This window comes from Macrosteles quadrilineatus, unplaced genomic scaffold (genome assembly GCF_028750875.1).
Source record: "Macrosteles quadrilineatus isolate MER2022 unplaced genomic scaffold, UCM_ALF_1.0 Scaffold_1__1_contigs__length_201487025, whole genome shotgun sequence".
NCBI classification, from domain to species: Eukaryota; Metazoa; Arthropoda; class Insecta; order Hemiptera; family Cicadellidae; genus Macrosteles; species Macrosteles quadrilineatus.
Window position 1 is genome coordinate 143,772,230 of NW_026542594.1, and position 12,136 is coordinate 143,784,365.

Genomic DNA, 12,136 nt, shown 5'->3' on the forward strand with positions numbered 1-12,136 from the left:
TATTACTTTAATAACATTTGAGAAATTTTGTTAAGTGTAAGCAGTGTGAGGAATGTTTTATTACTATAAAAAAAGTCAAAACAAGTAACTATTTTATAAAAATTAATATTGCTTTTATTTTATGATTTATTTTATTTTAGGATAAGTTGAACTCTATCCTAACTGATATCACCATGTTTCCTAATCGTAGGCATTTTTAATAAGTTAGGCGTGATTAATAAAAAAATGTTATGCTGATGTTATTTAATGAAAGATTGTAAATATTCTTGCCTATTATCATTATTTTAGTATTTAAACAGTCATCTAACAATGTTACAAAATCAGGTAAAAATTTCGAACGTGCATTTCCCGTTGTGTATGAGAAGAGAAATCTCGTCTCGATCTCGTCTCGAAATTTTATGAGAAATAAAAAATCTCGTCTCGTCTCGTCTCGAACTAAAAATCCAATCTCGTCCATCCCTAGTATTTTTGAAACAGGTATGGTAACAAAACTCTTCTTGTGAATTATGACAGAGGGTCAAAAGTTGCTGATGTACAAGCAGCTGATGAATCTTCTTTGAAAGGATAATCAGGATGTGTCTTTGCTCTAAAACAAAAATGTTCAAACATTTAATTAAAAAATTAAAGTAGGTATATGAACAATTACTGTTATTAGTTATGGATACCATTCTAGTTCATTAAAATGTCCTTTGCAATGTTTATAACTATCATGTTTGTAAATATAAACCTATTACAAGTTGATTTATTTTAATAGAATACAGTAACTGTACATAAAGTGTCTCTGATAAATAAGTATTGTGCATATTGTGTGTTAAATATTGTACAAAGAATTATATTATAAAAATACCATATTAGTCAATGGTCTAATATTTATACTTTTGACAATGATGTTAACATAAGAGACGCAAATTTACTTACGGGAGGTAAGGAAACATTCTGAGGTGGCAATCCAGTGAGGAAAGAGTCTCCATTTCTCGACTGCTCAGCTCAAAGTTGAATAGGTCCAGGTTTGCTTTGATGCGAGCTGGTGTCACAGATTTGGGCAACACAACTATACCTAGTTGTACCTGCATACAAATATTGATATTACAGTATCATCATAGTCATATTACTAACAACTAAAAAAACACATAATTATACAAGATGCCATTAACTTTGGTTATAACTAGACATTCTATTCTCATGTTGAAATTTAGCCAGGTTTAGAGTAAAATGAAGATAGCAGAATATTGAGCCATGCAAAAGTGTTTCTGACTAACATTACTGATTACTGAACATTTCTCTCAAATACACAAACTTGTTAACCAATCTGGAAGAACAAACTATTGTAAACTAAAGTATATTTTATGCTAAATCAACTATATCAGAGAAAATATCATTATATACAGCAGAACACTAAATGAGTGGTTCATTGAAGTACAGTAGGTATGATTTTTATAGAAAATTGGACAGTTGTCAATGTCAATAATTATACAAAAAAGACAGTAAACTGACCAGGTATCTGAGTATAACTTGGCCACTGGTTTTGCTATGCGTTGCTGCTACTTTCAGCACTTTAGGGTCGTGGAAGACATTGGCTGCATCAGACGGGGCATTGGGACGAGTGGGGGAACCAAAGGGGGCGTAACCTTCTACAACAATGTCTACACTCTTGCAGAACTCTATTAGTGGCTTCTGGTTCAGCAACATGTGGCACTCAACCTGCATCAGTGTCACAAGCAATGGATAAAGCTGTAAACAAGCTGTTACCAAGTAAGGGAGGTTGGATTAGATTTATGATATGATTTATACAACGTCTTCTGAATTCTTACATTCTTCTGAATGCCGAAACATAAAGGTCCATATTTTATTTATAGCAAAGATGATGAGTGTTGGATGAACAAGATGACAACTTTGGTACTGACTTATAGACTTAAAGCTTCAGTATCCAATAGTCAATGCTTAAAGTGATACGGACTTAAAGACTTATAGTGATACTGGTTATACCCACTATTTCTCTACTTCTCTAGCCAGGTCATTGGGTCAATTTATCAAAAGCTCAAGTCCATTAAAAATCTTAAAGACTTTTCTCAGGATCCCACTGGCAAATTCCTGTTTGCTGGGTAAACAGTTCTACTCAGCTTTCTCTTGGTAATCCTAGAGGTATTGATTGTAAACAATGTGACAGAACAGGAAATCATCTGACTTCAGTTAAGCAATAAAAGAATTGCCTATATTTTACTCATTGTTGTGGCTTGCCCCTGGACTGGTAAGACAAATATAATGGTTTATATACTTTATTGTCGTCCCATTTCAAAAATAGTTGAAATTACAACCAATGTTTTGACGCTGGTTTAGTCATGATCACATAGATAATATTGTCAGAAAATCATATGAAAGTTGGTCACTTGGACATTGTCAGGGGGTTTCTATTTACCCAAACACAAAATCACTGGGGCACACATTGTCAATGAAAAAAGACAAATAGGTAATGTTTTCACATACAGAAACCAAAAATTGTGACAAAAAAACCAGCCTGTGACAACGTGTATGTATTTAATTGTACTGTTGCGGGAGATGGCCAAAGAAAACTCCTCTACGCCAAAACCTTGGTTGTAGTTACAACTATTTTTGAACTGGGACAGAACTAAAGGTCAATTAACCACCAAGAAACCTGAGCAAAAATGTAAAATGAATTATATTTACTGATTCTATGTACTGATACTGTTGCAAAACCTAATAACCTAGAAATGCTTAATCTTTAACTTTCAGTAAAACAACCCATCGCTTTTTCTTTATTTTTTTCAACTTTTTTTTTATTATGTCTATTATTTTATTGCAATCTATTCCCAATCACTGAATAAAGTGTTAATGATTAACTAAGGAAATAAACTGTTTATGTTGTCATAGTTGGTACCTGGTTCACCACTGGCTTGATAGTGGCTGTGTCTAGGACCCTTTGCACTTGAGTTTGGTTGAAGTTGGACATCCCGATGCTTTTGACTAACCCTAACTCCACACATCGCTCCATCTCCCGCCATGTATCCTCTATAGAGGTTGTGTCAAACGCCTCAAATGGCTGAGGAATCTGAGGAGGGTGTTTTGACTGGAAGTCAGATTGACTGGATTAGTTACACAAATATCAATAAATTATTATAATCCTTTTTAAATCTTTGACCTGCTACATGAGCATAGTTATTAAAAAAAAATAGAAAATTAATTCAACCATTGAAATTTGATTTTTAAGCCATTACATTATTTTTTTTTAAGTAGATGGATTTATAAGAACAACAGTTTTGCATAGTGTCTTAGTAAAACTAATAAAGCAATTCAGTACCTAAACCCATAAAACATAATAAAAATAAACGGTATTAGCAATCTGACACAAACTTTTCCCATTCGCTCAACAACCTTTATCATGGCTAAGCGGTGGGAGTAACTATGATATTGTATAGGGAATAAAAGCTGCAATAGCTTTTGACCCATAATTTCTATAGCAATGGGTGTTGCGCTATTTTTTTAAAAACTATTAGTAATAACAATAACAGACCAATTTTTTTTAGAATAGTAATAATAATAAGTTTAGGGAAACAACTGTTTTGAATGTAATCAATGTCCCTGTGCCTGTGAATATTTACTGAGTTTTTTGTTAAGGCATAAACCTCTCATAACGATTGAGCTTTACTAACCTTGAGCCCAAAAGGCCAGTGGACGAGGTACAAGTCAATGTAGTCCAGACCTAGCCTCTCCAGTGACTGTCTACATGTAGGCACCACGTCTTCCACAGAGTGATAAGTGTTCCACAACTACAATGTAACAAATAAAACAACACTGAGTAATGGCACTCGCCAGGTATTATTTAGATTGAGGACTAGGATACTTACTTATCATATGTTATGGTACTAAAAAAATTACTGAAATTTGTAAACGTACTGGCAACAATGGGTACCATGCAGACTACATTATCATTGACGAAGATCAATATGGACAACCTAATGCGGCTATAAGTGGGAAACATTTGTAGAATACACTAAAAAACCAGATCAGCTTTTGAAAAATGATAAAATATTTACAAGAAATGTTGATAATGTGGAACTGTTAGGTACGTGATCTATGAGTTGAGTCTTATAAACCATCGGAAATTATGTCTTTTATTCGTTTTTAAATAAGTTATTTGTTTTTAAATAACTACTTAAATTCTTTGCAATTGCTCGATTTCGAGCAACATGTACACTAGTTATCAATTATCAATCATTGAGATGGGGACGCCACCTTAGGTGCATATTTTAACCCAAATTTGAGTGAAGGATGAGTGTAGAATGGTGTGTGATGACCTGTGTAGCTTTGTAACTGAATTATCAGCGGTTTCATTAGTCAAGATCATTTATTTAAAGCCCAATGATCAGGAACAGCTGGGTCCAGTTTCAAACCATCAAAAAGCTACTGACTTTTCTCAGGATCGAACCGGCGACCTTTTGATTACTAGGCGAGCACTATAACCACTCAGCTACCCAGCCAGTTCATTGACATTAAGTTTACTCTTGTCAGTATATTACATACTGACAAGAGAAGAGGGATGTCGGATGGTCAGATAGGAGAACATATGGATATACCCAGACCCAGGAATGACCAGAAAGGAAGAGAATATGTTTGTATAATATGCAAATAAAAGGAACTAGTAGTTTTATTGAACTAGAGTTTGTGGTGCTTAATGGATCAATTTTAGATATTTAGGCTTATAGAGAGAGCCCAGTGTTGGGTAATTAACCCCACCCTTCAATGAAAAAAGGGTGGGCGTAAAAGTGGGTTACTATAAGAGATCAAAGTCATTTAGGCGCTAGCAGCCAGACCCACCAGATGGATGTGTTGAGTCCCCAATAACCCCAGGTGCTGGATGGGCTTGTTGATCCTCAGGTACCATTTCATTTTTTTAATGCATGGGAGTGTTGAGCACACACTGATTGAGTCCATAACACTTCTTTACCTTTCCCTTTGGTACTGAACAGGCATGCTGAGCCCTCAGTACAACTCCCTTTTCCTCTGGTGTTTGACGGGTGAGTTAAGCCCAGCTGTCCTTTCAATTGACAATCTTCCTTTCAATGTATAGAGGATAATGTAATAAGGGTTTTAGGCATGGTAGCTGAAGCCAGACAAATGACCGATAGGTGTTCCAGCAGGTTGTTATTTAAACGCGGACTGTGCTACTAGAACTACTTTGGGAGACATGGCATCTCTTGGGACATTTGAGGAAGCACCAGGCACATCAGAGTTGCTAATGAGGTCTGTCCTGTGTTTTAAGGCAAAATCATTTACCTTGGAAGCCGAGATTCATGTGTAAATAGAAAATAGGGGTCAATATATTAGAAGGAAGGTCTTTTTATTTAATTCATTGAGTCCTCACTTAGACCAGGACTAAACCTCTATGAGAAAGTACATTAGGAGTGTGAAAGAACTTTTCTTCCTCAATGGGGAAAAATCCTTACAAATTCTCCTTTAATACATAACACAGTACTGGTAATTAGGTATAGGTTCTAGTTGTTTTTCTTTCATTTATATAGTAGACTACATATTTCAGTAAGGCTATATTGTTCAAGTGTACATGTACAGTGACTCGCCTTGGTGGTGATAAACATGTCGCTCCTGGACACAACACCCTCCTCCACCTTGTCTCTCACGGCTGCTCCAATGCTCTTCTCATTGCCGTACAAGTGTGCAGTGTCAATGTGGCGGTAACCCACATCTATGGCGTACTTCACTGCAGCTGAAACTTCGGCGTCAGGTGCCTTAACAAACCGGGTCATCAAGATTAACAGAATTACTGTAATGTTTTTTCTGTTGTTTGTTAGCAGGACAAAACAGCTTTTATCAAATTAATTATTGGTTATTGTGGATCTGTGTTATTTCTGAAGGTATAGTTAGTTATTACTGGTCTGAAGAAAAAGTAAAAAGGTTTGACGTTTTAGAATCAGAAGTCTCTCTTTCTGAATATGGTATAGTTAATTATTGTACTTTGTGATTATTTTTTGCTTTTCCTTTTTTTTTTAATTTTCTTTTATATGAGGAATGTCTGCGAACTAAGGTCTCCATCGATGTACTGTCACAACCAAGCAATCTAGTTCAAATTTGAAACCAACGTTGTGTTCCTTACTTCATTCGCTGCCATTCTAGGTGGTTTTTAACCCCCCTCCCCCCAAGGGATTCAATTCTATTAGTCTTGAAACAGTCTTAAAAAACGTTGCAAAATTAAATTGACACAACTACAAAGAATAAAATGTGTTTCATGATTTTATTTCTGTGTTCTATCATAAACTGCTATTGAAAAAATACACTTTATTACCCTCCCTGTAGCATTAAACCTAGGTAACATTTGGACCGACGTGTTGCATGCTATCAGTAAACAATTCTTCTACATAGGGAAGTACCTAAGGATAAAATATTAAGAATAGGGTCAGTTTCTGACATGGATAACATTATTTCTTTGAATCCAGTCCATGTTCGTCTGAATAAAAAGATGATGTTCTGTCTGCAATATCCGATGGAGCTTAATCTGAGCATTGAAACACCGCTGCGATTTCATAAATGAAAGCTATGAGAGGCTTGGTTGGAAGCTTACCTACGTTCTTGGTTGGTACTTTTTTGTTACTAAACAACTAATAGGATAACCATTGTAAAACTCATTTAAGAAATTTAGAGGTCCAAAAACTCTAAAAGAAAATAATATTCCACGCCGTAAGAAAAGTGAACAATCTCTTTTCATGGGGAAACAGAAAATTATTGTAAAATGCGTCCTGTGGACAGGACTATCCTCTATTCCAACCAGAGGAATTATTTTAACTAATCCCATAGTTATCAATAACCTTTTTGTTGTATGTTCTTGTATGACAAATGTTTCTGGTACTCACATATGCCAATTTGATAATGTGAACTGACTAAAAATTTAAATTGCCAATGAGGGCAAGTCGTACTTGAGAAAATGAAGAGAGTACAGCTTTTAAAAAGCCAAGAATTTATCCTGCCAGCTATTGACTACGTTTTTTTTTTAAATGTGTTTGAGCAAACTAAATGCCAGGCAACTTCCCCAAGCCTATGGTGTCAATTTCTCAGCTCATGGATAGTTATTCTGTAGGAATAGATAGTTAAGGTACCTGCCATGTGCCCAGTCCCACCAATGGGATGTTCAGGCCATTGTTGAGAGGTAGAGCTGGCACCACCATACTGTAGTGAGTACACTACTGTTATTGCTTGATAGCCACACTTCACCTAGTCCAAGGTCAACTTTCTATATTTAACTCTCTACTATCACTTTTGTCTGAATAGCTCACCTTCCACAAGGCATTCTGTATTTACAAACGGTAAATTAAAATCCAATATTGCATTATTGATTTTTTTCTATTAGTGATGTCTATGTGTTTGTGTTTGTGTGTATGTCTGTATACAGATTTTACAGACCTGTGATGTGTGGACCTGTGGTCCACATTTTTGTGGATATTTATAGGCATGATCTGTGGATGTGATACTCCCTAGTGTGGATTAAACGTCCGCACTAGTGAGTACTACGACTATCCGCAGTACTATCCTGATAATTAGACAAATTTGTAAATTACAATGTAAAAATGTGGTTCGGATTCCACAATAAACTGTAGAGTCTTAGTTGCCATTGGCTGTATAGGCTGTTAATAGGGCTATTAATTAATAGCCCTGTCTAAGGAACATGTAGGCCTTGGTCAGTAACAAGACTACAAGATCGTGCCACTCATCCTACACTCATCTCCATTCATACTTTGCTTAAAATACCTACCTTGTATGATCACTATTTCAATTAAAAGTATTAAAAGTATTTTGTTTAATTGGGTATATGGGTACTAATTCATGGTAGTGTATATCCAAGCACTACTTTCATTTTTTTTTTTTATTTTGATTTTTAATGGTGATTTTTCCATAAAACCCGACAAAACTTGATTTTCATAAAAATGTTCCGAACACTTTTGATTAAAATTTAGTATGTTGTAGCTCTTTTAACTTTAAACAAAATGGTATAATCCTCATTACTGTGAAAATTCAATGGTTTAAACGTTATTGCAACTTGTGTGATTTTCTTGACTGAAAAATCTTAAGGAATGTGGAAAAACAATGTAGAGGAAGGTGGTTTTAGAGGTTTAAAAGATTATTTTAACACATATTGAACCTTACTTGATAGGAATCATTCCAGAGGCACATGTTTGGGTGAGATGTGGGGTATTTTGAAAGGATGTGTACCTTAGTTTGGAAAATTACAATACAGTTACCTTTAACAAATTGTTTAATAGAACTCAAGATCTCCAATGGTATATGTTTTAATATCTATTTACAGTTACCTTGACTAAGGAACACAGTTTCTCTTTTAAAATATGACACTAATTTATTTACACACAGTGCGAAGTTAGTATACTTAAGATCTAGATGTAAATGTTAATAACTGAGCCTACAATGCTCATGAAAGTGTAACTTTTATTTCATAACCACTTACACCTCAATAACATTATATTTATAAAAAATTAAAATTGGATTGGAGTTTTAGCCATTCACCATCTAGTAACATTTTCACAATAATATGTTGCTTGTGTTATTTTACTTACAGTAATCACCTTGTATATAAAAAAATATTTTTCTGTAAAAAAATAAGTTCAGATAGAAAGTTGAGATTGACTTTAGCCCCACCAAAAGGGATGACTAAGCTAAGTAAGTACCGGTATCTGAGAAAGTTAAGTTTGGTACCAACATAAATGCTAGATCTGTTAGACTAGAGAACAAATAAATTGTGATAATGCTTTAAAATGCTTAGTTACTTTGTGTATATAGGACAATTTTATCATTATCACTTGAGGAGAACTGAAAATTTAAAATAGATCACACAACTTTATCAGGTTTGAAAACTTAATAAATTAATAGGCTTGTGAGTATGTTTGAAATGCTAATGTTTAAAATTCAAAACAATTTCTATTTTTTTCCTTGCAATGCCAGCCATAATATGTTTTACCTTTTCACAGTACATCAAACACATGTTACACAAATCAGAAAGAATTATGAAATCATTTATTTATATGCAATGAACGATAAGTGTTTTGTAACTGTTGATAATTGTTGTATTGTTAGCGAATTTCCCATATAGGGAATAAGCTATTACCGTAGTACTCATGGTAAGACCTGGACCCGGGACCGATTTTTTTTCGTTTTGAGGTCCCTAGAGGCCAAAAACACCATTCGTTCAAATTCATATATATATATATTTATATATGTGTCCGTTAGTGCGATAACTCGAGCAAAAACGATCCGATTTTGATGAAATTTGGTACAAACGTGTAAACCTACGTTTATTCAAACGAGTTCGCGAACCAGCATGATCGGACCATGGGAACGGGGGTTTATGGGGGGTTTTATGGGGTAAAAATGGGTTTTTCCCATTTTTGACTCAAAATACATAACATTTTGCAATTTCTTTCCAAACTATTTTGTAGAGCTTAAAAAAACAAATAATTTAGTATATTGAAGCGTTATAATGCACCTAATGGTTACGGAGAAAATTCAAAAAATTGTAAATTTAAAATTCCCATGTTATTCTTATGGAGAATAAGTAAACTGTTGTAGTTTGCTTGTTTATTAACATATTTTGCCCAAATTTGGAAAATGTTTTTATTTCTTACTAAACTATTTAACTTTAAAAAACATAAAAAAAACACTTTTACCCTCCCTGTTGCAGCAAACCTAAGTATGTGTTAAACTGATTCTATTTAAATAAGGAATGTGATATTTTTAAGGAGACATTTTAGTGTAAATCCAATCAGGCAAATGGAAATTCGCTTAGTCTGCAGGTTTGCTGCGGCGGGGGTATTTTTACTACTTTTAGCCTGTTGAAAGTTACGTTTAATTAAAATTAAAAGCATAATACACACAAAGTCTTGCAATATTAAGACCATGATTAAAAGAAATAACAGATATTTGCACAAAATTAGGAACAGAAGAGCATGTATAAATTGCAAGTCAGATCTATAACTTAGGAACTAATCAGCAACTAATAAAGATAAAAGCATAGTTTTTTAAATGCAAAATACAAATGTTTAACCACTAAGTACAGTGGAGGTAAACAAATCATTACTAAACAGAAACTGCATAAAATTTAGCAAAATAGGCCTAAGCAATGTTTTTATCAAAATGAAATCCCAAATTAGCAATATATTTAAGTTTCTAACAGTTTTTAGAATTGATCTAAAAAAATACTGACTCAAGAATAATTTAAACTAAATATGCTACATTATGTACATTTACAATGTCTCAATCAACAGACAAATAATTTAAGGTCTTAGAAAAAAATCAAACCTTTTATTTTACCACAAAGTCAGATAGAATTTAGTTTTATAGATTAGTCCGTGAGATTTTACCCCCAATGCCTGCATCACAACTCAAAATGGAAATACCACTAGCTAAAGAGTGTAGCTTTTAAAATAATTACAAAACCATTATAAACATCTGTAACCACAGAGAAGTATGATACAGAGGATACAAGGTAATGGGACAACCGTCCACTTTTAGCTGTGGTATGTTGAGGCGGAAATGTACTTGTACCAAGCAAGGTAGAGCCTGAACGGTGAATGCCACATAGCATTTTGTACAGCAGTTGTAGTGCACAGGGTCTTCCTACAGTGTGAGCGCTGTAGTACGTAATGGTGAGGGGGAAAGGAGAGCGGATAGGGACGACAAAAAGAATTTGCTCTTGACACCAGCGACTGGTGCTAGACACCACTTAAGTGTACCATTGAATGTATCCTCTGTTTCTTATTTCTCTGTGCTTGTAACCAATATGCCAATATTTAGTTCATTTCAATAGACTTACATTAAATATATTATATCCATACATCATTTTACAAGTTAACATTTTGATAAAACAAAATTGGAATATTTCTAATTTTGACAGCAGATTTTGTAAAAAAATGTATTCTTGGGACGTACTATATTTTCCAGGCCAATAAACTTAAAATAATTTTTCGATACAGATTTTTGATTGTAAGAATTTTATGTTACAATATACTATGTGACATTTGGGTATAACCATTGACTATTGGATACTGAAAGTATAACTTAGCTTTAACTCAAATTTTATAAAACTCAAAAATGTTTAAAAATGTTAAAAACATTACAATTATTGCAGGTTAAATTATGCACTTAATTTAAAGGGCCCATTTAAATAAACAATAAGTTCAAGACAAATTTTGAAATATTGGGTTGTAACGTTATAAAACCAGGTCAGGCCAACGTAGTCACTCTGAAAATATGATCCATATAATTTGTAAACCATCTGTTAAGATGGCCTAGTTAGCATAGCCAGATCAAAATGCTTAACTTTAAAGAAATGTGTACAGAAATGTTTTTACATGCACAGGAACAAATCGGTAAGTTAACTCCAACAAGATTTTCAAAGACTTAATCCTACCAACAATCACTGGGCAACAAAAGCTTTCAATTAGGTGACAATATAACCTGTATGTGTGTGGTGTCTTTAAGTACTGTATTTTCAGTTAACATTCAATTGATCTGTTGGGGTTGAATACATGTCTGAAAGTGAAAAGACGGTTGTACAGCTTAATATGAATATATAGTGATTTTACGTTACTCTCAAGGGGAAAATTTAAGGCTTAAATTATTTCAATTCCGATTCCGAGATATACAAAAATAAGATCACCTAAGACAAAGGATCTCACACTAGATCCACATAAATAATTATAAATGAAAGGTTTGTTTTGATTACCGCACTTAAGATAAAAGCGTGAAAATACTTTTTTTCAGTTTAAAAATTAGCTTTGATTCAGGCAAAAAAAATTATTAAAAAAACAATGACTACATTTAAAATAAACTGACAAAAATGTTACAATTAAAATGCAAATAAGCATGCATAAATAATAAAACTGTATAGTAACCATCCCCTGAGTTGACCAGTGCAGGGCAAGAGTCTTAACTTATGAGAAACATTACAATGGTTAAGCAATATAACCTGTCTGCCTTCTGGCCTTGTGTAAATACAGGTAGATACTATAGTATATTTCGTACCTAGGGCCGAAAATGAGGTTTTGACGGCTCGAGATAGTTTTTAAGTTCGAGACGAAGTCTCGAACTTAAATCGATCGAG

General features: G+C 33.8%; 1 protein-coding gene across 1 annotated transcript; it reads right to left on the reverse strand.

The window, feature by feature from the left end:
• Window positions 1–281: 281 nt before the first annotated feature.
• Window positions 282–7,199, reverse strand: LOC128986115 (aldo-keto reductase family 1 member B1-like). The gene is made up of 7 exons (XM_054406267.1): window positions 7,125–7,199; window positions 5,595–5,762; window positions 3,669–3,785; window positions 2,897–3,085; window positions 1,495–1,701; window positions 919–1,067; window positions 282–586 (listed from the first exon to the last, which is right to left on the reverse strand). Exons 1-7 carry the CDS (start codon window positions 7,191–7,193, stop codon window positions 505–507), a joined length of 981 nt encoding a protein of 326 aa, XP_054262242.1. The 5' UTR covers window positions 7,194–7,199; the 3' UTR covers window positions 282–504.
• Between the last annotated feature and the right edge of the window lie 4,937 nt (window positions 7,200–12,136).

What these genes read in the sequence shown, in the direction of transcription:
- LOC128986115 (XM_054406267.1), bottom strand. Translation starts at nt 7,193, where the DNA reads ATGGTGGTGCCAGCTCTACCTCTCAACAATGGCCTGAACATCCCATTG. An exon ending in TGGGACTGGGCACATGGCAG is followed by an intron (nt 5,763 to 7,124) that starts GTACCTTAACTA and finishes CGGTTTGTTAAG; the next exon opens with GCACCTGACGCCGAAGTTTC. An exon ending in AGAATGTTTCCTTACCTCCC is followed by an intron (nt 587 to 918) that starts GTAAGTAAATTT and finishes TTTTTGTTTTAG; the next exon opens with AGCAAAGACACATCCTGATT.